The sequence below is a fragment of the Sinohyriopsis cumingii genome, chromosome 7 (genome assembly GCF_028554795.1).
Source record: "Sinohyriopsis cumingii isolate HCF-2022 chromosome 7, ASM2855479v2, whole genome shotgun sequence".
Classification (NCBI taxonomy): domain Eukaryota; kingdom Metazoa; phylum Mollusca; class Bivalvia; order Unionida; family Unionidae; genus Sinohyriopsis; species Sinohyriopsis cumingii.
In genome coordinates this window covers 122,440,153-122,467,877 of record NC_142967.1, presented here as the reverse complement: position 1 = coordinate 122,467,877, position 27,725 = coordinate 122,440,153, and the positions used below count along the sequence as shown (strand labels likewise).

The window sequence follows — 27,725 nt, the reverse complement described above, 5'->3', positions numbered from 1 at the left end:
ATTTCTTTCTCAAAATACTGTCCAAATGTTAAAGGCCTGACAGTATCAACAACAGCTAAGCCTTACCACAGACAAGGTTTCTCTACTTCCAGCCTGACTGTTTTCCATTGCCATCTGTCGACAGAAGCGGTGTATATTAGCTCCTCCATCTGACGCTCTTCTGTTCAGGTTAAGTAACCCTTCTGTAAAGATAAATACCAGTACATCCTAAATACATAATAGCAAGCAAAAGATAAATGCCTCACCCCCAGAGAAAAATTCATTTTCGATACAACACTAATAAAAGCCCTAAAAATGAGACATATTGCTAAAACAAAATACAATGGTTGTGTTTTATCCAAATTTGTGTTTCAACCCAAGTTTACTATTTAAAAATACCAGTTAAACTCGTTTTATAAACTGGTAAAGAAGTAATTCCACATTTTCCTGAGTTAAATACATGAATTCACGAATACAAAATGTTTATTATCTATGCAGACCAATTATGTGGACCTGTAACTCCTCCAGATCAGTGGTATGAACAGGTATCTCAACTGGATTAGAACATACCAACCATCCTCTGTACCTAAAATTACCTTGATCTTAAGTCATCCAGACCCTTGGCATGCTCTCTTTACATCATTTGTGTGTGACAAAGTCTCAGAATTCTTTGTGTGTGTGTGTGTGTGTGTGTGTGTGTGTGTGTGTGTGTATATGATTTGGGTTATTAACATAGCTTTAACAATTTTTCAGTCATATCACTATGATGTCTGCAGTGTGGCAGTTTATAGTGATGTCTAGTACTGGGACATCATGCTGCAGACATGTAGCATGATGTCCCACCCAGTCAAATTATCCTGACACCAGCTCAACCAGTCCAAACACTATCCTCTTAATGCTGAGTGCCAAGCGAGGCTGCTGTTAGTACCATTTTTATACATCTCTGGTATGACTTGGCCAGGGATCGAACCCATGACCTCCTGTATCCTAGGCAGATACTCTAACCACTTGGCCACCGGAGCTGTCCAGAATTCTTTATCTGCAACAGGCAGATCTAGATCTGCAGGACACTATCTACTAAACTAGCCATATAATAATTATATTTGACATCAAAGTTTCTGTTAGCATTGTTGCAAATTTAACATAGGCTCTCTCAGGTTTCCCATAACTGTTGTCCTATGTCCTCCAAATCAATTCTGAGACAATGTTACCTGCAGGAGAGACCCAATCACATTATATATGGGTAAAAATTAGCAAAAGCAGCACATATTTAAATATGAAGTGGATGCTAAAACAAGACAATATAGAAAACTTACCTGTAAGACGCAGCAGAAATCATACAGCAATATTAAATTAGTTTTCTATATCATGCATTAGACCTACTGATACAGCAGTATGAGGTGATGCCATCACTACCTGTGCAGGTATGTACCAATGGCACCTATGTGTGTGAAAATGACAAATTGTTAACACTTGAAAGTTAGACAAAGATAAAAGAAAAAAGATCAAAATGTATAGATTGAGTACACTTCTCTTCGAAGATGAAACTCCCCCAACTTGTTTTAGGTTGAAAACTTCCAAACTGCTTGAATGAATTTTGTCTTTTCTGTCTGTAGAAAGCTTGTTACTTGGCATGAGCAAAAGTAGTAACTGACCATTGCACAGGTAGTATTAATCCCAAGATCAAGGGGAGATCACTCTAACTCCTACCAAAGTGGGTAGATAACTTGTATCTTTTAAGCTGCAAGGTTTTAATCTGGGAGGGCAGGATTTGTGAGGTACTAGTATATCTCCCAAGGTATTATGATTGGGTAATGTATTTGAAGAAGAAACAATATCACTATAATCCAAATAATGTTTTGCTGAAACTGTCAGATACATTTAACAAAAAGACATGTTTAACAACCTGAAACCTGATACCATAAAATGTTAAGGACATACTGCAAATAAAACAATTACAAAATGAGCAATGTATGGCATGCACATTATAATTGCTGTTAACTGCTCAGAAAGCCTAGCAGGTAGATAGCGGAAAATGTTGTAACTGTTTTGTCTCAATTACATCATTTTGTTTATTGCAAACAAGATGCACATTTATACATTTTGGTGCATGTGTGTGTGTGTATGATTTGGATCGTTAATGTAGCTTTAAAAAAAAAATTCAGTCATATCGCTATGATGACTGCAGTGTGAAAGTTTATAATGATGTCTATCACTGGGGTATCATGCCATTGACATGTAGCATGATGTCCCACCCAATCACATTATCCTGATATCAGGCCAACCAGTCCTAGCACTAACCTCTTGATGCTGAGAACTACTGAAGCAGCTGTTAGTACCATTTTATAAGTCTTTGGTATGACTCAGCTGGTGGTTCAAACCTGTGACCTCCCACATCCAAGGTGGCTGATCCAACCACTAGGCCACCAAAACAGTGCGACATTTTGGTAAACGTTCCAGTTTTAAAAAAAAAGGTCAAGCGTGTTTCTCAACTGCAAAGCTGCAGTGCAAATGGTTAAGATAGACTGGAAGAGAATTCAGATCAACTCATTCAAGCTGTCTACGAACATCCCATTCTGAAACCTTTTCCCTTCTTACCTGGTCCTATTAAAGGCGGTGGGTGTAGGAGATTCTGATCTGTCACGAGTGGATTCTGTGGTTGTTCACTTGGATAATGTGGAGCATGAAATGGCAAGTTAACATTTGGAATATTCCAAAATGGCATGAACATGTTGGGCTGTGGCATGGCAATAATAGGCTGGTGGTGTGCAAGTTTAACACGGACATCTTCTGGAACCTCGTGTCTTGAGTCCCCAACACCAACAGTGTGTCGCCTCATCGCTAAATAGCGTGCCAATGCTTCTGGTGATGGTTCCTCATCTGAGTCAGACTGGCTAACATCGTCTGACTGCAAAATTCAAAAAGGTTCACATTACTGTTTACAGAAAGGTTTTTCTTTCTGGACCTCAACATAACAGGTTTATATTGGGATAATATGTTTCTAATGATGTTTTCTTTAATAAACGATTTGAATGTATAATATGGAACATTATTATACAATGATGCATGTAGTGCCTGCTTAGTTACACAATGCACATTCATCTATGATATATTAAGTGCCTGCTTAATTATACAATGTACAAACATCTGTGATTCATTATGTGCCTGCTTAGTTATACAGTGCACATTCATCTAGCTAACTGTGCCAAACAATCTTGCAAAATAATACTTTCTTCAAATATTCTACACATCTTTTTTATCTGTCAATAAAGCACACAAAAACTTCTAACACTCTAAAGAATCTAAAAATACTGACCGTAATTGAAAGTGTGGATGGATCTTTGCACAGTTAGACACACACAAGATAATACCAAAAGTGATTTTTATGTGGAGCTTCTGCTGAAGCAGGATCAACAAATATGAAATTTAAAAACAAAATCTTAAATCTATATCGATTTTTAAACTTTTACAAGCAACTCAGAAAACTGCTGAAACTGACAAAAACAATCACTGCTAGGCATTAGAATAATATATATGGCATCAAGGAATGGAAAACTACTAAAAACTAAGCACAGACACACAATATTTACCTCTGAGGCTGAGTTGCTGTCTGAATGGTAGAAGGATGTGACCTGAGACAGCAGGGAAGATGGAATTAATGGTGGCTGATTAGAACTGTCCTCCACTTCTACAGGTACCTCAACTCTCTCAACTGAAATATCACTGTGTACTGTTAAATCTAATATATACTAATCAAAAATATTATCACAAAATTATGACACAGAGATGACAGCACACTGCTTGCCTAAACCTTATGTATATAGTCGGATCATGCATTCTTGCACACGCATACAAAATCCAATGTGCTATAAATATTTATGCTGCTTTTTCAACCTGAAATTAATGTTTATTCCGAGATTGTAATTCTTCGATCTAATACAACTTTCAAGTAAAATAAGCATAAATTTACAACCATAACTGGACAAAAACACCACTAAATTGCAAGAAAAAATTTCTTTTAATTATGTAAGATGGCATTTGAAGTCTTGATGTTACCTTAGGAAAATCCACAACAAGAATTATCTGAAAGGTTTATGACAAATTATTTGAGGCCATGTGATAAATTCAAAATCGAACACACCATATTTTACACGGTATTTATCTGAGTAATGGAAAGAATCTACTCACCAACACCTGTGGTGATACTGGACCTTCGTTCAGTTCGAGTAATAGGAATGTTCAGGGGCAGTGCAAGGCTCGGTGGCCCTTTGTTCTTGGGATGTTTGCGATATTTGTCCAGAAGGAGGTGGTATATTGCACTGTGATGATCATAGCAGCAGTTCTTCACCGACTGAAAAGATATACTTACTGTGTCAGCTTTCACTAACCAAAAGGATACACTTACAGCATCAACTTTAAGAGTTCTGCTTCATAAAAATGTGTCAAAGAAAGAAAGAAAGAATAAAAAATGAAAGAAGAATGGTAAGAAAATAAATCTAATCACAGGAAGAGCTAGCTAAGTAAAATTTATAATAAACTCAGTCTAAACTTGTTTTTGCTGGATCATTATTCAGTACATGTTCACAATCTCTGATGATATATTTGTCCAGAGACGTTTGTTTGTGTAACTATTAAGTGAGAATTAATGATTGATGAAACTGTTAATGAAGGGATCAGTTATTTATATAGGTAACCAAAAGAGAAATACCATGGCATGATGATCTTTGCAAGCCAAAGTTCTGATCTGTTAACCCTATCTACACTTTGGCTGGTCATTCAGATATTCCTGAGCTTTGTCTATGCAACATATATTGGTATTTCATGAGTTGTCTCCCTTAGTATGCAATGCCAACAAACCAATCAAGTATAACAGCAGTGCACTGGACATTGACTGGAAATGGTAGAGGCAATTGGTTTCAAAAGGACACTTTGTAAGTTTAACATCAAAAGTATGACTAGATATCAGAGAGAAGCAATTACATGTGTATTTGAGGGAAAGGATCTATTTGTACAAACACGGACCAGCAGTAGAGAACTGCTTATTTATGGGTCCATTCGAGCTGTGTGCTCCCATTGTCTCAATCTTGTAGGAACAGTGTTCAAATTTGAATACCTTGATTTTGATTGGATGTGGCAGTTGCCACACTAAATAAAATAAAATTCACAGACCCAAAGTACTGAAATATCTAAGGAAAAGATAGCGTTAACACATCGGAACATTGGCTAGGTATATTGTGGCATGATTAGCTGCTTGCAAAGCATTACATTTATAATTGTGTCTCCTGTTAACACCAGCAATATGATGGCTACATTTCTGAATTTTGCTCACTTCTAAAACAAGAAGATGCAATTATAAAGATTGCTTGCATATATTAACCGGGAAAAGTATTACTTATCACCAACCAAACCAGGTCAGATGTACCAATTTTTTAAGTTTTAATAATAATCCAAGTTATTCTATCACGGCTAGTTTCTCTGACAAATGCATGTAAAATCATAGCATTTCAGGATAAGTTCATCTCAATACTCACTATTAAGAGAACTGGGTCAGTGTGACCTACTTTTCAAGCTCTAGTGACAATAATTGGGTTCTGAAGCATGTATCAAAGTGAAAACAGTATTACAGTGTAATCACTGTCTCTGCTTACAATAAATCAATTACATAAGTGAAAATGTAACAGAGCATCAAAATCTAAAATCATTTTTCCAAAATTAAACTCATTTTGTGTTCTTAATAGAAAAAAAACCAGGATTTGATTTACTTCACTTTTCTTCTAAATCATTATTTTTTGCGCATGAACAACTAAAGTAGACTTGGTAAGAGAATGAATTTCTATGAGAAATTTCCTTGTTAACTTGAATACATTAACAAAACAGATACTTCCAGAATTCTCAATTGATCCAGAAAATGTTTACTTTCAGCTTAAGATTATCCAATACGAGTTACAGACGTGTTATGGGGCCATGACCTCTGTTGTTCTTTCTGTGTCCATGTAAGATTATCTATAATGAGTTACAGACGTGTTATGGGGCCATGACCTCTGTTGTTCTTTCTATGTCCATGTAAGATTATCTATAATGAGTTACAGACGTGTTATGGGGCCATGACCTCTGTTGTTCTTTCTGTGTCCATGTAAGATTATCTATAACGAGTTACAGAAGTGCTGAGGGGTCATGACCTCTTGTTCTTTCTATGTCCATGTAAGATTATCTATAATGAGTTACAAGTGTTATGGGGCCATGACCTCTGTTGTTCTTTCTATGTCCATGTAAGATTATCTATAATGAGTTACAAGTGTTATGGGGCCATGACCTCTGTTGTTCTTTCTATGTCCATGTAAGATCATCTATAATGAGTTACAGACGTGTTATGGGGCCATGACCTCTGTTGTTCTTTCTGTGTCCATGTAAGATTATCTATAATGAGTTACAGAAGTGCTAAGGGGTCATGACCTCTTGTTCTTTCTATGTCCATGTAAGATTATCTATAATGAGTTACAGACGTGTTATGGGGCCATGACCTCTGTTGTTCTTTCTATGTCCATGTAAGATTATCTATAATGAGTTACAGAAGTGTTATGGGGCCATGACCTCTGTTGTTCTTTCTATGTCCATGTAAGATTATCTATAATGAGTTACAGACGTGTTATGGGGCCATGACCTCTGTTGTTCTTTCTATGTCCATGTAAGATTATCTATAATGAGTTACAGACATGTTTTGGGGCCATGACCTCTGTTGTTCTTTCTATGTCCATGTAAGATTATCTATAATGAGGTACAGACGTGTTATGGGGCCATGACCTCTGTTGTTCTTTCTATGTCCATGTAAGATTATCTATAATGAGGTACAGAAGTGTTATGGGGCCATGACCTCTGTTGTTCTTTCTATGTCCATGTAAGATCATCTAGAATGAGTTACAGAAGTACTATGGGGTCATGACCTCTGTTATTCTTTCTATGTCCATTAAGATTATCTAGAATGAGTTACAGAAGTGCTATGGGATCATGACCTCTGTTGTTCTTTCTATGTCCATGTAAGATTATCTATAATGAGTTGCAGAAGTGCTATGGGGTCATTACCTCTGTTGTTCTTTCTATGTCCATGTTGAGACTACTCATGTGTTGTAGAACAGCTGCATTGAGATTCTCAATTTCTGGATCAATATCCATAGGTCTGTTATATTCCATTATCATTTGCTCAAATTCAGCATTATCATCACCCTGTTTCATCCAGGAGTGATGGATTATTTGTTCTATTACTGTACGCTTCTCTGCTTCAACTGTTAACATACGCTTTATTAAATCTTCACATTCTGAAACAAATAAAGCAAAATTTGAAAATCTGCCATTTTTTTTATCTGCATTCAACAAAAAAAGTGAAAAATCAGTTGTTTAAAGATTAATGCTTTTATACATATTTCTTATACTAACAATTATTTTTTCATGTCAGTGCATTAACCTATCACTTTCTGTAAATCGGACTGGTCCAAATACACTCATGTAATCTGTGCAGTATTCATAAAACCGATTGGCTGCATCTATGACAATTTTCCTTGTCCCAACTTCTGGAGATAATTTATTTTACCATTGCTATCAACGATATGGTGGCCATCTTTTTCATAATTAGCTGAATAGACATTTAAAACAAAAAGGAGCTATTATCACAAAAAATGTCATGTAGTGGTTACTTAGGTTGGAATACGGCCCATTTATTCTTCACAGAATTCTCTCAATACCAAACTAAAACTAGAACATGAATAAACACCTGCATATGTTAAAAAGGAAATGCGTGACAGCCATGAAAATTCATCATGCTGTCTAGCAAGAACATGTAGTCTATGCAGAGAAATGTCCAGCAGCCTACTACATATAATACAGACTATCACCTTAACGTTGCTGTAACTACACAGTATAGATACCCTCCCCTGCCCAAGACATGCAGAAAAATGTCCAGCAGCCTACTACATATAATACAGACTATCACCTTAATGTTGCTGTAACTACACAGTATGGATACCCTCCCCTGCCCAAGACATGCAGAAAAATGTCCAGCAGCCTACTACATATAATACGGACTATCACATTAACGTTGCTGTAACTACACAGTATGGATACCCTCCCCTGCCCAAGACATGCAGAGAAATGTCCAGCAGCCTACTACATATAATACAGATTATCACCTTAATGTTGCTGTAACTACACAGTATGGATACCCTCCCCTGCCCAAGACATGCAGAAAAATGTCCAGCAGCCTACTACATATAATACAGACTATCACATTAACGTTGCTGTAACTACACAGTATGGATACCCTCCCCTGCCCAAGACATGCAGAGAAATGTCCAGCAGCCTAATACATATAATACAGACTATCACCTTAATGTTGCTGTAACTACACAGTATGGATACCCTCCCCTGCCCAAGACATGCAGAGAAATGTCCAGCAGTCTACTACATATAATACAGACTATTACATTAACGTTGCTGTAACTACACAGTATGGATACCCTCCCCTGCCCAAGACATGCAGAAAAATGTCCAGCAGCCTACTACATATAATACAGACTATCACATTAACGTTGCTGTAACTACACAGTATGGATACCCTCCCCTGCCCAAGACATACAGAGAAATGTCCAGCAGCCTACTACATATAATACAGACTATCACATTAACGTTGCTGTAACTACACAGTATGGATACCCTCCCCTGCCCAAGACATACAGAGAAATGTCCAGCAGCCTACTACATATAATACAGACTATCACCTTAATGTTGCTGTAACTACACAGTATGGATACCCTCCCCTGCCCAAGACATGCAGAAAAATGTCCAGCAGCCTACTACATATAATACAGACTATCACATTAACGTTGCTGTAACTACACAGTATGGATACCCTCCCCTGCCCAAGACATGCAGAGAAACGTCCAGCAGCCTACTACATATAATACAGACTATCACCTTAATGTTGCTGTAACTACACAGTATGGATACCCTCTCCTGCCCAAGACATACAGAGAAATGTCCAGCAGCCTACTACATATAATACAGACTATCACATTAACGTTGCTGTAACTACACAGTATGGATACCCTCCCCTGCCCAAGACATACAGAGAAATGTCCAGCAGCCTACTACATATAATACAGACTATCACCTTAATGTTGCTGTAACTACACAGTATGGATACCCTCCCCTGCCCAAGACATGCAGAAAAATGTCCAGCAGCCTACTACATATAATACAGACTATCACATTAACGTTGCTGTAACTACACAGTATGGATACCCTCCCCTGCCCAAGACATGCAGAGAAATGTCCAGCAGCCTACTACATATAATACAGACTATCACATTAACGTTGCTGTAACTACACAGTATGGATACCCTCCTCTGCCCAAGACATACAGAGAAATGTCCAGCAGCCTACTACATATAATACAGACTATCACCTTAATGTTGCTGTAACTACACAGTATGGATACCCTCCCCTGCCCAAGACATGCAGAAAAATGTCCAGCAGCCTACTACATATAATACAGACTATCACATTAACGTTGCTGTAACTACACAGTATGGATACCCTCCCCTGCCCAAGACATGCAGAGAAACGTCCAGCAGCCTACTACATATAATACAGACTATCACCTTAATGTTGCTGTAACTACACAGTATGGATACCCTCCCCTGCCCAAGACATGCAGAGAAATGTCCAGCAGCCTACTACATATAATACAGACTATCACATTAACTTTGCTGTAACTACACAGTATGGATACCCTCCCCTGCCCAAGACATGCAGAAAAATGTCCAGCAGCCTACTACATATAATACAGACTATCACATTAACGTTGCTGTAACTACACAGTATGGATACCCTCCCCTGCCCAAGACATGCAGAGAAATGTCCAGCAGCCTACTACATATAATACAGACTATCACCTTAATGTTGCTGTAACTACACAGTATGGATACCCTCTCCTGCCCAAGACATACAGAGAAATGTCCAGCAGCCTACTACATATAATACAGACTATCACCTTAATGTTGCTGTAACTACACAGTATGGATACCCTCCCCTGCCCAAGACATGCAGAAAAATGTCCAGCAGCCTACTACATATAATACAGACTATCACCTTAATGTTGCTGTAACTACACAGTATGGATACCCTCTCCTGCCCAAGACATACAGAGAAATGTCCAGCAGCCTACTACATATAATACAGACTATCACCTTAATGTTGCTGTAACTACACAGTATGGATACCCTCCCCTGCCCAAGACATGCAGAAAAATGTCCAGCAGCCTACTACATATAATACAGACTATCACCTTAATGTTGCTGTAACTACACAGTATGGATACCCTCCCCTGCCCAAGACATGCAGAGAAATGTCCAGCAGCCTACTACATATAATACAGACTATCACATTAACGTTGCTGTAACTACACAGTATGGATACCCTCCCCTGCCCAAGACATGCAGTATGGATTCCCTCCCCTGCCCAAGACATGCAGGATTTGAATATCAGCCTATATGAGTAAATAAATGAACCTCTCTTAAAAGAGAATGTTGACAAATTCTGGTCTCACAAATAATAAAATGTTATCCAACCAAACAAATAATGCATAAATCCCATCTCAAAAACATTCAATCTATCAATTTTAAGAAAATCATATGACTGCAAATCAGCACCAGCATATAGCTTCCTCAGCAACATTTCAAGATTTAGCATCCAGTAATCATCCCTTCAAGCAAAAATAACCAATAAATGGAACACCGTTTCTTCTGCCATATCAAATATTGCATACATGGTGAACATCCATGGTGGAATTTATATAACCTTGCAGTGAATATGTTGTAAGCAGTCACATCAAACTTCTGCTGACCTGACAGAGTGAACTCTACGACATCACACTAAAATTTTCATTGGAGACCCAGTGTTGAAAAATATTTTTTCTGTGTCAAATGTTCTTTTGATTGGAAGGAAACCTGCTGTTTGAATTGTAATTTGTAAAAAAATCTATTTTGTAATTTTATTAGTTATCAAATTGTGCAATATTGCTACCTCTCAGATCTGGAACTATTGTTTTCACATGCAAGAATTAAGGTGAATCTTCTGGGTCACAATTAAATGAAATGCTGAAAACAATTTTTTTATATATCCAGACTCTTTTAAAAAAACTGTGATAAACAGACTTTTAGAAGCATAAAAAGTTAATACTGATGTTTTGAAACTCACTGAATAATTTTCAGTTTTTGCTCAAAGGCGGCTGGAAATTATTCAACTTGTTTCATAAATTCAATAGTAAATCATTGCCCATTTGAGATCCTCACTGGATCTATTAAATCGATCAAGTAGTTTTACAAGTGATAAATATCAGCAATGACCCAAAAGCTTACAAGTCCTCTAAGGTCATTGTGGTTGAGTATATTAAGTTTGGGGTCACAGGACATGATAAACAACAACAATAAAAATGCACAAGTCCTCAAGGCTAAACTTGGTTTATTATATCAAAGTTTGTATGATTGGAGAAAATATTTATCACATATTGGTTGCTATTTAAACAGTTAATTAATTTAAATTATTCCTTGGAATCAAGTGACAATTCCAACTAGAACAACAGCAATAGCTTGCCATCATAAAATCCCCTCCATTTTAAGTGCATATTCCAAACACCCCATCTGCTCCGCCAGACCAGGTTCTCAAACCCACATCCTACCACAACATCGACTCATGGACCATAATATTAAATCCATTACATCAAGCTGCATATGATTGCACATATTAAGTTTGGTCAGAAAATATTTGAAAATGTCATTGTAATTCAAATTTTTGTACATATGACCTTTGACATCCTCACAGGGACACCAGGCATGGAGGCATGAGCCACATTCCACTTTTTGATGGGCACCACAGAGGCTACTTAACCATAAAGTTCTAATGGACATGACTGGGGTTACATAACCCCACTGTTCTGATGGTAACCACAGGGGCTACATAACATGAAGTTATGATGGTTATATCAGGGACTACATAGCCACAAAATTCATGAATATCCACCCAAACTTTAGAAGGAAAGTGGTAGAGATGGATTTATATACAGAAAATATCACAATCTCTATACTGCTTTTGAAAATTGGTGGGTGGTGTTGGATAAAAATCAATCATGGTTCATATAGACACTGCATCAAGAAAATCAAGCACTAATAACTTTCCAAGCACTGTAATTAACTCTGCATACATTCAGGAAGAATGCTGATTATGAAATGTGAAGTCCACAAAATAGAATTAAGTATAAAAAAATTGTTAAACAATAACTCTTAAATGTTTTTTTGAGCAAATTATCGACAAAAATTCAAGCATTTTCAAGATCCTGTGAACACTGTCAGTTATCAATTCATTAATGATGATCAGTGATTCATCAATTAAGGCTTCAGTTATCAATTCATTAATGATGATCAGTGATTCATCAATTAAGGCTTCAGTTATCAATTCATTAATGATGATCAGTGATTCATGAATTAAGGCTTCCAAATTATATCAAATGATGGGTGAAGACCATAAACTACACACAGTGCAATTTGCTCTGTAGATACAAGGAAAAAATATGAGAAACAAAAGTTGTCATACTACTTACTTACTTTGTTAAATGAATCAAATGTTACATTTATGATACAGAAGTATTTGTCAATCTCAGATGATTAAAGTTTATTTTAAATCTGCTAAATTTGGCACAGTTTAAATAGCTGAAAAATATCGTTTTGTCGCCTTAGACTGTTTTAGAATACTGACTACCTGAAAACAGTACCTGCAACCAATCACATCACATTTTTACCTTTTACAGAGAGAAGTGTCATAGCTGATTTGGATTATGTGTTTTTTTGGAATTGTCTAAAGCATATATATGAATCTTATGAAAAGCATGTGCTTTATTTAAATAGGATTTACAACATGGCAATTTTCTGAAAAACATAAACCCATCTGATACCAGCCCAAAAATCAAATTAATGCAAATAAAGATGGTTTCCACTAATGCTGAATCAAACAGAATCAATGGATAAAAATAGCTTGTAATATAGTGAAAAATCACATTCCTTTTATGATAATAACTATATACCTCTAAATAAATTTCATATTAGTTATTCAAGTCTTACTGTATATTTATCTCTTAAAAGAATGCTGATTTAAACTGCAGAGCAATTACCTTTGCTGAGCATTTTCTACTGAAATAATTCTGTATTGTTTATAGTGCAAGAGTACAAGCCATATCAAGGGAAGTAACTTAATAAACATTCACATAATTTGAGCTTGAATTACATCCATTAATATTATTTCCGTCATAGCAAGGTCAAATGTCAAAACACTAAATATTGAAAGTGAATCATTAAAAAAAGACACCCTTCTTTGTAACAAGCAGTAGGCAATAAACAATTACAAAAATCTCTGCTATGAGGAGAAAAGAAAATCAATGTTGAGCTGGGGGGAAAGTGTTTCTTGGACATGTTTTCATGAATATATTTATGTGCTGCCATTAGAAACACTTTCAAATCTTGGATATTTTGTCAGAAAAATCATGGGTCAACAATTTATGTGGCTTCTTTGAAATGATTCAAGTTATTATAGCAAGTATGTTTCTCTGTTTATTTAGACACTGACATTTTCTGCACCAGAAAATAATAGAAATGTAACTGATTTTAGAACTCATGTCAGCCTGTTGAAATTATTCTTCACGAACATAAAAAATTTGTGAGGAAAATTACCTGTTGACATATAAAAAGGCACCCTGAACTTGCCACTCAGCACTCTAGACCGAAGACTTTGCAGAGTACTTCCATCAAATGGAAGAGCACCACAAACAAGTACATATAATACAACACCCATGCTCTGCAAGATAGAAAAAATTATATTCAATATTCGTAAAACCTTGGTATAACACAAAATATTAAATGGACCAATGGCAAAATCCACAAGTTAAAATATATATTTTTTATACCAAAAGATGAAACATGTCCAATATTTACTACGAAGAAAAACATTTTAACATTTTCTCTCCCAAACTTAGGCTAAGAAGATTAAACTCTTAAATCCTTTTGTAAGCTCACTTCCATTTCAATCATATACAAAGACAGGCTAATCCAAATAATAATAGTGATTTAAGAGAATTATAGGTTTGGGATGACTTATTCATTGCATTCAGATTTTTACCATTTTATCCTAAATGACCATAGCAAAAACTAATTTCCACACCTGAAAGGTAATGCCAATTCCACTTAATGACTTAGATCACACTGCATGGTGGGTATTCTTGTACTTTTACATGTGAAAATGTAAGGATATATTTTATTATGTGTGAAAACATATGAATGAAATAAATGTGAAGCAAATTTCCCCAGTAATTTTGCACACAAGTATAAAATAAAAGCAATTTTTTTCTCAAATCCCCATGATGTGCATGAATGGTTATCATTATTAATTACAAGTTATAACAGTTGTTGATATAATGTTGAGTTTACAAATCAATTCATTTATAGTCATTTTGCCCAAGTTACATCAGTGGATTCTTCATGTAGGTTGTACTAAATTGACAGCCTTATAAACTGGTTCCTCGTGTATTTCCATAATAGGAATTAATTTTCATTTACCATATAGTTTGACGCTGTCATTCTGTGTTACCTTTTTCATTTCCAAAATAAACTGCAAAAATGAATGTCCAGTGAACTGGTGGAATATGCATCAGTGACAGACTAAATGTGACTTAATGACACAACAGCTATAGCTGTCAACGTGGCTTTCATAGCCAAAGACTATCACAGAAAGGTTCAAAATAATCCACCTTGTTTGTAAAACTGCATGTTAATTTTAAATTTAAATTCCATTACAGTCAGTAATAATAAAATTCTGGTATAAACTTAAATTCCATTACAGAATATTCATTTAAAGTGTATAATGAAATAAGAGTTTCATTTTCCTTTCATCAATAGTTGCATTTTAAAAAGTTATGAAAACAGTACATTCTACACCCACTGTGAATCTAATAATTCTTTATGAAGGCACACTTAACACACTAAACAGGACATCCTTAAAAGGATTAATGCTCTACTGTCCAAAAACAATTTGCAAGAATTCAACATAAGACCATATCTTCCTTTTAACTGTTGAGTGTTAAGAATATCTCTGATATTCTTCAGTGATAACAAGATTTTCAAATTATCTGCTGTGGTGAATATATTTGGGAATCAGCTTGGCACCATTTTTATTCAGGACAAAGAAGACATCACTCAAGTCTTTTGGTTTAAAAAATCCAAGTCATTCCATGCATGGTCCTTTGGTGAAAACCAATGCTACATGACAATCCATTCAGCTGAAATACTGATTTCAAAATTTTCAACATAGCCACTGTGGCAGCCATACATAATGTCTGAGCAGCAACATTTTCGTTTAGGACCAAATGGACCATCAGATGACTCTTAAAGTTTCATGGCTTTCTGCCAATAACTTTAGGTGAAGTTGTTGTTGTTGTAGAGTTTAACGCCATTTTTCAGCACAAGATAAGCTATACATGGTGACCAGTATAATTGGTGGAGGAAGAACCCTGGAAAACACCAGGAAGAACCACCAACACATAAGAAAGCTACTGGCAGGTTTTCTCACGTACCCACGTTAGCTGAGCCTGAGACTCGAACTCACGCAGACAGAGGTGAGATGGCAGTGATCCATAACGGTGAGTGCTTTAGACCACTCGGGGCCCCACCTTTAAGTGAAGCATCAAGAACAAGCCTGCACTAACTGATGGACAATGGACAACTGGCCATACCATACCATAAACTTGTCTGGTCAATGACCCAATGTTTTATTACCCAAAGTCCACAAAATTTTTAAAAAGAACCAAATCTGCAATAAACATTATTCTGTAAAATCTTTCTTCTTTCGGCTAAAATGATACTCTGACCTTAACCCATTTAATGCCCAAATCAACAGTCCACTTCTGTAAATTAACGGCAAGCCCTCCACAAACACTGGTCAAGTTAAGTGATCAAAAACAAATTTACAATGAAAAATATACCTATGTTTCTTCTTTCAATCACAGTGGCCTAGACATTTGACCCTTTGACCCCACAACTGACAGAAATTTTCCTTACGTAGGCATCCACAAAGTGTGGTAATGCAGATGGTTAGAGTATGCAAAACGTTTTCTTTGAGTTGCAGTAATCTTGACCTCTGACCATCTGAGCCCAAAATCAAGTGGGTCCTTCCATATCCCAAATGTGGATACATTTTTTCCTTCTTCCTGTCACAGAACTTTTGGTCTTTGAACTTTTGACCTCAAAATAAATATGGTTCTTCCTTACCCAAAATGCCATACAGTCTGATTAATAAACGGTAGAAAACTCAAGTTATTGCATGGAAACACTTTTCCTCTTTCTGTCAGTGATCTTGACCCTTGACTCTTTGACCAAAACATCAATGAGGTTCTTCCTCTTCCCATGTACAAGCTATCCACAAAGTTTTATATCCATTGATGAGAAAAGTGATTAAGCATTTGTGCAGAAACCCTTTTTCTTCTTTCATCCAGTCACCCTGACCTCTGACAATCTGACCCATAAAACTGACTGGGTTTTTGCCCATGTGCAAACCATTCACAAAGTTTGGTAACTACAGCAACAACTCTAGTTACTGTGGACAAATGAAATTGGTTACATGTGGATGGAAAACATATTAACAAAATGCATGATGCCTTAAAAACTGTGTCCCTTGAAGGACTGATGCTCTACTCTCCAAATAGAAGTTCCTGGAATTCAAGATAAGACCGTTTCTTCTTTTTAACTGCTAAGTGTTGAAACCATCTCTAATATTCTTTTAGTAATCATATGTTCACAACTAGCCACTGTGGCAACCATGTAAGATCAGCAATATTTTCATCTAGGAAAACTATGATCATTGAATGGTGGAAATACTGGATGTCATATGAGCATCATTTTTATTTAGACCAACTAAATAAGAAATCTTTTAGTGAAAACCCCACTGATGACAAGCAGTGGAAACAAGATTTTCAAAATGACATATTATGGCCATATTGGACATCCACGCAAAATCTATTTTTAAAATGGCAGCTATGATGGCCATGTTTCATGGCAATCCTCCAATTAATTTAAAGGCAGCAACATCAAATTTGTGACAACAGACAGATGGACCTTTTATAAACAGGCCATGCAACAAGTTTTTCTGGTCTCAGACCAATATAGCTATAAATAAAAATTTAATCCAACAACCAAGTGAATCATGGTAACATTGCTTTTTGATGAAAATGTATCATTAAGTCACACACAAATGTTGTTTCAATTAACAGACCTGATAACATGAAACAGCTAAAAATTGCCCATATGATAAGGTACCTCTACCAATAAGGAACAATTGAAGAAACCTCAGTTGTGTATGTCATGGCAAAGTTTAAAGTCAAATAGCAAATGTTACTTGTGTCAAATATTGACTGACATGGGTGAAAATGAATTTTGACCAAATTCTTCTTGATTTTAAACCTTGTTTCAATCCAAGCAGTCCTTCAAAAAATACTCAGCTGAAACAAAACTAACAATGAACTGACACTGGAATGTTCCAAGCCACAAAGGTGTAAGAATTTTTCCTCTTAAGCTTTATGGTTTCAATTCATGAACATTTTTAAAAGTTATTTCTAGCTTGTTCATCACAGCATCACAAATGACATCCGCAGCTATAGCTCAGTAAATTTTCAAATTAACATCATTAAATGTAGCTCATAGTAGCTAACTGTTTTGTGCACAAAGTATTTCAATGCTGTTAAAATCTATATAGAGTGTAACACAGCTCGTTAAATATATGCTAAAACAGGGTGGTCTGTTTACATTTAAAAAAATCATGCCACCATGACATGTGGAGGGGTCAATTTGTTTATTAAGGAATGATCAGCTTTCCTATTCAGCTATTTTTGGCCATAACATAGTAGCCTCCCTTTTATTTCTTTGTGGCATCAGACATGGACTCTTCCAGAACTCTGGATGAACATGATGGATTCCATGTACGCAAACCAGTCTTTATCTGCATGTGTCAAATAAATGGTGTGCGCTGTATGTCATTATGAATTATGTTTATCTTATCCATGTACAAAAGGAATTAGGTAATTTTAAATATTACATGGTAAAGATTATATGAATAATGTGTGTCTGTATTTGTAACATGTTGTCAATAGGCAACTAAAACTGAATTCATGACCAATCATTTTTCAGGAAACTTGTCTTCAGCATGTGCATAAAATGAAGAGCACTAAAATCTATCCCCACAAATGGATTTGGCAATCTATATCGCACTCTGCGACAAACCTCTTGATCTTACCCATATATCTACTTTAGGGCCATCATACTCCTTCCCTTCAAAGAGCTCTGGAGCAGCATATGGCGGACTTCCACACCATGTTTTGAGCTTACTGTCAGGGGAAAACTTGTTACTGAAACCAAAATCTGAAAGACAGACAGACAAACTCATCATAGTATAGTCATAATGCTAGTCTTTACCAATACTTAAAAACTTCTGTAAAAACAAATTAATACAGAAATAAACCTCTACTTAGTAAGCATCTGTCTTAAAAGGCAACTTTTTGAACTTCCTAAAAATGACTTTTTATCCCTCTTCATGCTGCACCCAGATGCATCCGGGATTATTTACCTAATATTGTCTAATTAATGTTACCACTCTAATTTCAGGAGCCATGCCACATCCGTCTTGTATTATTCATACACAATCTTTTTACATTTTTTTTCGTAATTTTAAGAAAGATTTTTTTTCCGTGTACAAGAAAATACATGTATATCAAATTTCAGGAGCCACATCACGACTGTGTTATATCCGAATTCATGTTACAACAGAGCGTGCTATAGCGGGGTCACACTTTATATTCACATGATACATGTCTGTCAATTTGTCTGTCAGCTAAGCCTGTTTCAAAACAACCAGTTGATTTGTTAACATCATTTTTCTTAATAACATTGTCATAATCCTCACAAGGAACTTTGGAGTCTATGACTCCTTTCTTGAGAATAATTGGGGTCCCAAATCTAGGCATTCCAACAATGCCTTTTCTCTTTTCCATCAATTCTGGGCATTATGCATGTATTGTTGTCACCCATATAAATGTCATCATAATGTTACAGTTCACTCAGAAATCTTTAGTATTATTTACCCTTACATAAGAATAAATATCCAAGGAAAATGATAACTGTAATGACTCTGATTGCATGTAATCTGCAACTGCATCAATTCTCAGTGGCTTTACTTTACCATACTTTATTTTCATGTGCTGCAAGAAGGAATAAAAAAACAAGGTAAAGTTTCTTGTCTGTATTTAATTAATTCAATTTGCTTCATTTCAGTTCAAATTTTAATCTGAATGTATACGAGATTTTACCACACAGCAACATAATCCAGTTATTTTAAGTACCCATGATACATAAGAAAAGGGCCTTGCCCAAGTACAAATAAATGATAGCCAGCTCAAGCTGATCTAATGGTAGGATCTGAATTTCAATCACAAGTCCTGCATGCACTGCAACATGACTCTTTTTATTTGAAGAATTTCATGGAAATGATGCTGACAACAAACATCATGCCTCTAATGATACTGATAATGGCAGTTGTTTTGATAACTGGATTGATGGATGACACTGATAATGGCAGTTGTTTTGATAACTGGACTGGGGGATATTACTGATAATGGCAGTTTGTTTTGATAACTGGTTTGATGGCTGACACTGATAATGGCAGTTGTTTTGATAACTGGACTGGAGGATACTACTGATAATGGCAGTTTGTTTTGATAACTGGTTTGATGGCTGACAATAATAATGGCAGTTGTTTTGATAACTGGACTGGAGGATATTACTGATAATGGCAGTTTGTTTTGATAACTGGTTTGATGGCTGATACTGATAATCGCAGTTGTTTTGATATCTGGACTGGAGTATACTACTGATAATGGCAGTTGCTTTGATAACTGGACTGATGGCTGATACTGTTTAAGCTGGTAACAGATGTTCAACTGCATGCACTTTGTAATATTGCATATCAAAAAGTCATCAGTATAATAAGCAGCCAGTTCCTGGATTCTGGCATTTCATCATGCACTTAATTCTGATACTGAACAATATGAGGTACGCCCATTTCCTTATGATAGTTCATAAAGGGTGCTAAACACTTAACTCTCAAGTTTCTGTCTTGAAAAAGGTTTCAGATAAAGTAAGGTGGCTGTTCCTTATACATAGGTTGAATAGGTCATTCATTACACTGTACTTTCATGTGGCATCATAAGCTTATTCCAAATTGAAAACAGAATGACTATATATTCTTTCTTTATAGATGGTTTCTTATAAATGCTGCAAGACCAGGCTGACTTTTCTTGTTTGACATCCAAATCCACTCCAGTGGATTCCATATGCCAGAGCAGTCTCTCATCATCAATAGTTTCCTGGTTTTGCAAATAGTTTTTTAGTGATAGTTGAAAAGCAGTTTAGTCCTTTCAGGGATTGTACTTATTTCATGGTTGCATACTGCCAAGACCACAGGAAGTTGTCACTTTTCCAAATTTTAAAAAGGTCTCCTGAAGGAAGACAACTACTGGATCATGTCATTTTAAAAACATCTCCTGAAGACAGACAACTACTGGATTGTGGGTTTTTTAAAAAGGTCTCCTGAAGACAGACAACTACTGGAACATGTTCTTTTAAAAATGTCTCCTGAAAGCAAATCACTAATGCATCATGTTCCTGAAGTAAAAAAATCTAATTTGCCATTAAACCTTGACTATTTTCCATTATATTATGGTATTAGACATATTTATGAAGGTCTTGGAGGTATAGAACATTTGCCAGCTGTCTCTGTTGTCCATCCCCTAAAGACTCCATGCTTACTAAAGCATATCTTTGGAAAGTCTTGTAGATTATTTAAGTCTCGATTCGGTTTAGCACATGCATTTCTACTGGTACTAATGGGCTGCTCCCCGTCTGGTGGGTCAGATTCAGTTGGTTTATCTTGAGTAGTTTGGGATCTTGTTTGATAAGATTATTCTTAAACCACTGGGACCAATGCTTGCTGCTCTTTTAAATAATGGGATTTATTCAGGAAGTTTGTCATTTGTAACTTGAAGTTTCTTAATTGCTACATATAACTTAACTTACATGGCAATAATGTTCCTGCTGTATGACTAAAGGCTAAAACCAATAATGACAATAATGTTCCAACTGTATGACCATAATCAAAAACCACATTTCCAACACATAATTATACCAATATTTCATGTCTTTTCTTTGCTTCATCTTTTATCATTCAACTGATTACAAAATTCAAATGACATCTCTAGTGACCTAAGTGGTTAGAGCATCTGCCTTGGATGCGGGAGGTCACAGGTTCAAACCTCGAATGAATCATACCAAAAACTTACAAAATGGTACTAACAACCACCTCACTTAGCACTCAGCATCAAGAGGTTAATGTTAGGCCTGTTTGGTTGTTCTGGTGTCAGGATATTGTGACTGGGTGGTACATGATGCTACATGTCTGCATCATGATGCCCCCATGCTAGACATCACCATAAACTACCAAACTGCAGACATCATAGCGATATGACTGGAAAATTTGTAAAGCTACATTAAAATCCAAATCACACACTCACAAATCACACAAAATTCATACAATACTTTCAGTAAAAATATTTAAGTATTACCTTTGGTAAATATTTTCTATTCAAATGATTCTATATTTCTGAAGTACTATGTAAAGAAGTGCAATGAACTAAGTTGGTCCAACATCTTCAGCACCATAGGCCACATGGACCAAAAATGTCATTTAATTGTACACATGGACCAAAAATGTCATTTAATTATACACATGGACCAAAAATGTCATTTAATTATACACATGGACCAAAAATGTCATTTAATTATACACATGGACCAAAATTGTCATTTAATTATACACATGGACCAAAAATGTCATTTAATTATACACATGGACCAAAAATGTCATTTAATTATATACATGGACCAAAAATGTCATTTAATTATACACATGGACCAAAAATGTCATTTAATTATACACATGGACCAAAAATGTCATTTAATTATACACATGGACCAAAATTGTCATTTAATTATACACATGGACCAAAAATGTCATTTAATTATACACATGGACCAAAAATGTCATTTAATTATACACATGGACCAAAAATGTCAGTTAATTATACATACCATAATTACAGAACTGACCTTTTGTATGAGTACAGGCAATAACAAAAATGACCTGCAGTTGGATCACTTTGAACTATATCAATGGATGTAACAACTTTATTTATTTTCTCTCTGGATTAGAAGGAGTTACATATCTTGAGTAACCTGAATTATCTAATGTCCAGAAACACTAAATACAGAAACTGCCTTATTATTAGAAACACTTATTCTTTGCTAAAGACAGAATATCAAGGTTTTTAGCTTTACAGGATTAAATCCCTCCAGGCCAAAATAATGTTTTTACAATTTGATCATTACCATGGTAAATGAAATCTGAGTTCAAGGTTACAATATTTCAACATAAAGCGGGACTCTTCATATTACATGATTGCTATTATTTCATCCAGTTTTGACAACAAATTAAGAATATTATTTTTATTTAATTAGAGTAAACATTATATATTAGTAAAACCTTAAATTAAGTCAGCAGAGAGCACTAAACTAAAGAGATTCAGCATGTCAAAAATAAGGATATGCTGACTGTATTTAAACGATTATTAAAATATACAAAAAAAATTCTTTTTTTTCCAGCTGGCCGACCATTACTGTTTCTCACTGCCAACCCTAGCACTCCCCCCCCCCCAATTTTAAAACCTGTGCAATAACATACATTTTTTGTTGGCCTTATTTACAACAAAATATAAAAATACATCATTATTTGATGAACCTGAAAATGTGCCATTTTCCATTCCAGATCAGCTGTTGTTTTAGTTTTAGTATCATTCTTTCATGTTTTACTAGTTTTCTATCACACTATTTTTAATAAAAATTATTTCTTTCTAAAACTATACACATAGTTTTTCATCATTCAATAATACTTTCTGCCACTTGACTGTTTTTTTACAAATTATTTTTGGACAAAATATGACATACTACTCAAAAATACATAATACTAATTTGATGGTCATTTCAGGTCAAGACTGACCATTCTAATTTCATCAAATCTTCAAATTATTTATTGAAAGATGAAAATAAACATTAGTCATTGTTGCCAGTATTCTTAATTTTAATTTGGTTGTACCCTACAAATATATGATCCAGTCTGTGCTGACACACTGCCACATGGTTATTAACAGCACCTGCCATGGTGCAATGGGATTATTATTTTAATGTCTTTCTGAAATAGTATAGAAGTATAGACCTAGTAACAAGCATTCAATTCTTGGGTTTCACAAGTTCATTAGATAAACTTTCACTGCTTTTATCCTGTGCTTTACCTGTAGATGTAGAGTGTATAAACAGAGAAAAGATAAGTTTATTATCCTCAACTTACAGTATTTCTAACATCTAACATGCTGAGTTAGCCAATGGTCATTTGAGTTCATTTGCTGATCATGTCCAGCAGACATACATATATACTGTGAGGACACAATAGTCTTAAAACTAAGTAACAGAAATGAGTGAAAACCATCAAGTGTTGTAACATTCAACAAATAATTTATTTTCCTTGAATACAAAGTGAAAATTAAAAAATAACTGACAATATTTTGAATTAAATCCCAAGTAGTCCTAAAAGTTCTATCATAAGTAATAAAAATATAGAGTATTCCAAATGAACTCCAGCGGCTTTCCAAATGAGATTTAATTTAAAATGTGCTGATGTGCCAATAGCCTGGAAAAATGTTGATATTCTAAGTCTTAATGTATGACAATAATATAATCCCAAATGTCCTTGAATGAATTCACAATAATCCCAAAATAGTGATTTAGTCTGAAAATATTACTGATCACTTAAAAACCAGTGAATAATTTAAATAAATAAATCCTCTCAAATATTAACTGAAAAACAACTAAAATTGATTCCAACAAGACTGATGTTAAGATATGGAATGAACAATTCTAAAGTAAACATCACCACATAAAAAACTAAGACAATAACAGAACCAGGATGATGGTCATTTTCCCAGATTCATAAATAAGATCCCTTCTAGAAACTTCCAAGCTCAAAAGGAAACATAAACATGTTTACCTCCAAGTAATAAGGATCTTAATGTATAATCTATATTCAGAGACAAGAATCAGCTATATAATATGTTGTTTGTAAAAAAAAAAAGATATTAGCCAGGTAGGCCCTACTCCTACCCTCAATGATGGATACAGGTCAATCATGCAATAACAATCAAATATACATAACATAATCCTGGACAAAAGCCAACACACAATACAAATTATATATATATATATATATATATATATATATATATATATATATATATATATATATATATATATATATATATATACACACACACACACTTCAATGCAATCAAGGTTTCAAATGAAATAAATAATTTCATTGATGAAAATTATATATATATATATATATATATACACACACACACACACACACACACACATACATACATACATACATACATACATATACAACAAAAAAAATAAAATATTTTCTTTGACTGGTCAATAAGTCATAATTAATCACTGAAAATAAACTGGGCACTTGAATTTAATAAAATCCTCAGTATTTGTTTATTCCAGATCTTGTTTTGACAAAAGCCCTATATGGTCAATATTCAATCTTAAAACTGCTTTTGTTACCACTTCCCTATGTGGCATATCAAAAATGACAATCACACATATGAGCAAACAAGTGAGAAACAAGTATATTATCATAATGTGTAAGACATAGCTCAGGATTTCCGTAATGAAAAATACTATACAGGTGACTATTGTACTTCGCAAATGGTGACAGAGGTAACCTTGCTAGCTGTCTTGAGTTCATCTTCAGTGACAATGTATGTGTTACAATTAACATCAGACAGGTCAAGGCAGTGTCTGAAATAAACTGCACTTGTGAAGGTTGTTTACAGGCAATACAAACATTGTCCTGAAAGGTCACAATGTTTATGGATACTCTATACATGGTCTTGACATGTACATGGCTTATAATCCCTTATAACATACTAACCAAAACTGCAGCTGTCTTTTTTTTTTACACAAGCACAGCAACATATACAAGGTATTACTACATTCTTAGATAGATAAGACAAAAGTAAGGGTTTAAAATGGCAGACTTGACCATGTGGCTTTGTGCTGATGGTTATTTTGTGTTTCTTATGGCCTTTTAACAAATCCAATAGCTGACAACTGCAGAATATAGTAACTGCTTGTGAAAGACAAATATAGATGCCCAACTTTGATAATCTGACAACATAACTTGTTAAAATGATTAATCTGAAAAACTGTGTCAATTTTTATTTTTTGGTGTGACTCTCTTATATCTGAAATTGAGTTATAAAAAAGAGTGGAAACCTGATGAAATCATGACTATCTATTGAGGGGGAGTAGTGAAAAGATGATTTTAAATATAGCTGCCATGGCAGCCACTGGATGTATGACTGGTAACATTTCACTTTGATTTGGTGAAAATCACATCACAATGATCATCCACGGGGGGGGGAGGGGGGGTAGTGACAACAATATTTTAAAGGCAGTTATTGTGGTAGCCATATTGGAAGTATTTTCATTAAGGACTGACTAGGTATCATATAAAGTGAACTATGAAAACCCCATTTTGGCCAACTGGACATCATAATCATACATGCCAACCCCTGCGAGGAAACAGTGTAATCCATGTGGACATAAAGAGTAATCCATGCAGAAAAAGAGTAATCCACATATAACATAACAAAAATTCAATAAGCATATGTACAAAATGATTTATTTATCCCTATGGACTTTTAACATCAATTACTGCTTCAAGTCTTCATTACGTTTTGCACACCAGTAGAACACTAAGTGCTGGGTTACAGAGCCTGGATCTGAATTCAGTTTTATTTTTGTTAACAATACTGAACAATCTCTCACAGTCAGCATTAGAATGGTAAAGAAGAAATATTCCTTTCATAACCTGACAAAGAAGAGGAAATTTATATCTTACAGTTATTGGGTCTATTAGCTGGGAAAAAAGATGAAAAAAAATCAACTGTCCACATGAAGTACATTATCTGGTAGAGTGATAACTTGATACTTCAAGAGTTCTCCTTGTAATTTATCATCAGCCTTTCCAGCAGCATGATGAATCATATGACAGAGACAACTTGATATGTACAATGAGAGACTTTTTTCAAAATGCAAATCCTTTATGAATTCCAGTTATCACTGATGCAGTATCAGCTGATAACCCCATACAGTTCTGCCAACTTATGTTTATTCAAAGCATTATCAAGCAAATAAAAAAAAAAGTTTTCTCTCTACTGTTAATTCTGGTAATGAAAGAAGAGCACCCTGGCTTTGCCTTTTTCATTGTCAAAGTCTTACACAGACTAGGTACAACTTTTTGCTACAATTGCTACTCCTGTCTGTTGCAATACTAAATGGCCCAATTTTCATGGCTTCTGCAATTTTAAGTGAAGTATCTTTGGCTAATCACCGAACAATATTACATGATTTTGTTCCTGAACATGCATATTTTCTGCAATTTTGGAATCAGGAAACATCCATCTGAACAAAGGATCAATGTAATCGTCTACCGCTAGGGGTAGTCCATGTTCTATTAAGAACTCATTAGATAACGCCTCTACATTTATAAAATTCATATCCACAATTAAAATTCTGCTGTAAAAAAGAAGTTACCTTAGTATTGGAGTTAGTAAAACAAGCAAATTCAAGGTTTCTTTGTTTTACCACCATGACCAATATTAAAATCCTTTCCACACAGCCTGCAAGGGGCGTAAAGCCGCCCTAGAATGGAACGCTGTTTTGTGTAATTCATGTATTCATCTCTGAATTGGTTTTTCATCTTTTCCTAATCCATCTGCAAAAATATTTTTGCCCTAACACACACATCAACTAGAATAAATCTGACTTGACTTTTAGCACCAAATACCTACAGACTGGTTCTGTACCAGATATGAATTAGAACAAAGAATCTGCAAGCAAAGATTAAGTTAGAAAACCAGTCTGTTCTCTCCTAACTAAACCATACATCTGCTGTAAATAGAGTCCTAAATGTCCTGTTATACCAATTGTCTTGAATGTGATGATGTATTAACAGTCTTGATACATCACCATAATATAATCCAGAATGTCTTTGAATGAATTCACAATAATCCCAAAGTAGTGTTTTCGAAAAGTCAATGAGCATGATGTAATTCCAATGAATAATTTAAATAAACTATTCCTCTCAAATTATATCTGATCACAATAGTAAATGATCCCACAGACTGAACTTTAAACAGGAATGAAGACTTTGTTTACAAAACCAATACATATTAATTTCACCTGATCTACGACACAACTGAATGCCCAAGATATGTGTGAATCAAACAGATAATTCCATCAAATTTGTAAATAAGTTTTGGTCCTGAACTTAAATTTTAATTAAGATCTTATCATTTTTAATTGTTACAAAAACCAGGAAAGCTAAATGTGACAATAGTCAAGTAGACCAAAATTCTAACTTCAATC

General features: G+C 35.0%; 1 protein-coding gene across 1 annotated transcript in view; it reads right to left on the bottom strand.

Moving 5' to 3' along the window:
• Nucleotides 1-27,725, bottom strand: part of LOC149796054 (serine/threonine-protein kinase SIK3-like) — a 111,711-nt gene that overhangs the window by 26,623 nt on the left and 57,363 nt on the right. Inside the window, exons 5-11 of the mRNA XM_089965975.1 lie at nt 18,355-18,479; nt 13,749-13,872; nt 7,060-7,292; nt 4,168-4,330; nt 3,570-3,691; nt 2,578-2,887; nt 67-182 (exon numbers count right to left, since the gene is read on the bottom strand). Coding sequence (XP_089822101.1) covers nt 67-182; nt 2,578-2,887; nt 3,570-3,691; nt 4,168-4,330; nt 7,060-7,292; nt 13,749-13,872; nt 18,355-18,479 — 1,193 coding nt within the window. The remainder of the gene's footprint in view (nt 1-66; nt 183-2,577; nt 2,888-3,569; nt 3,692-4,167; nt 4,331-7,059; nt 7,293-13,748; nt 13,873-18,354; nt 18,480-27,725) is intronic.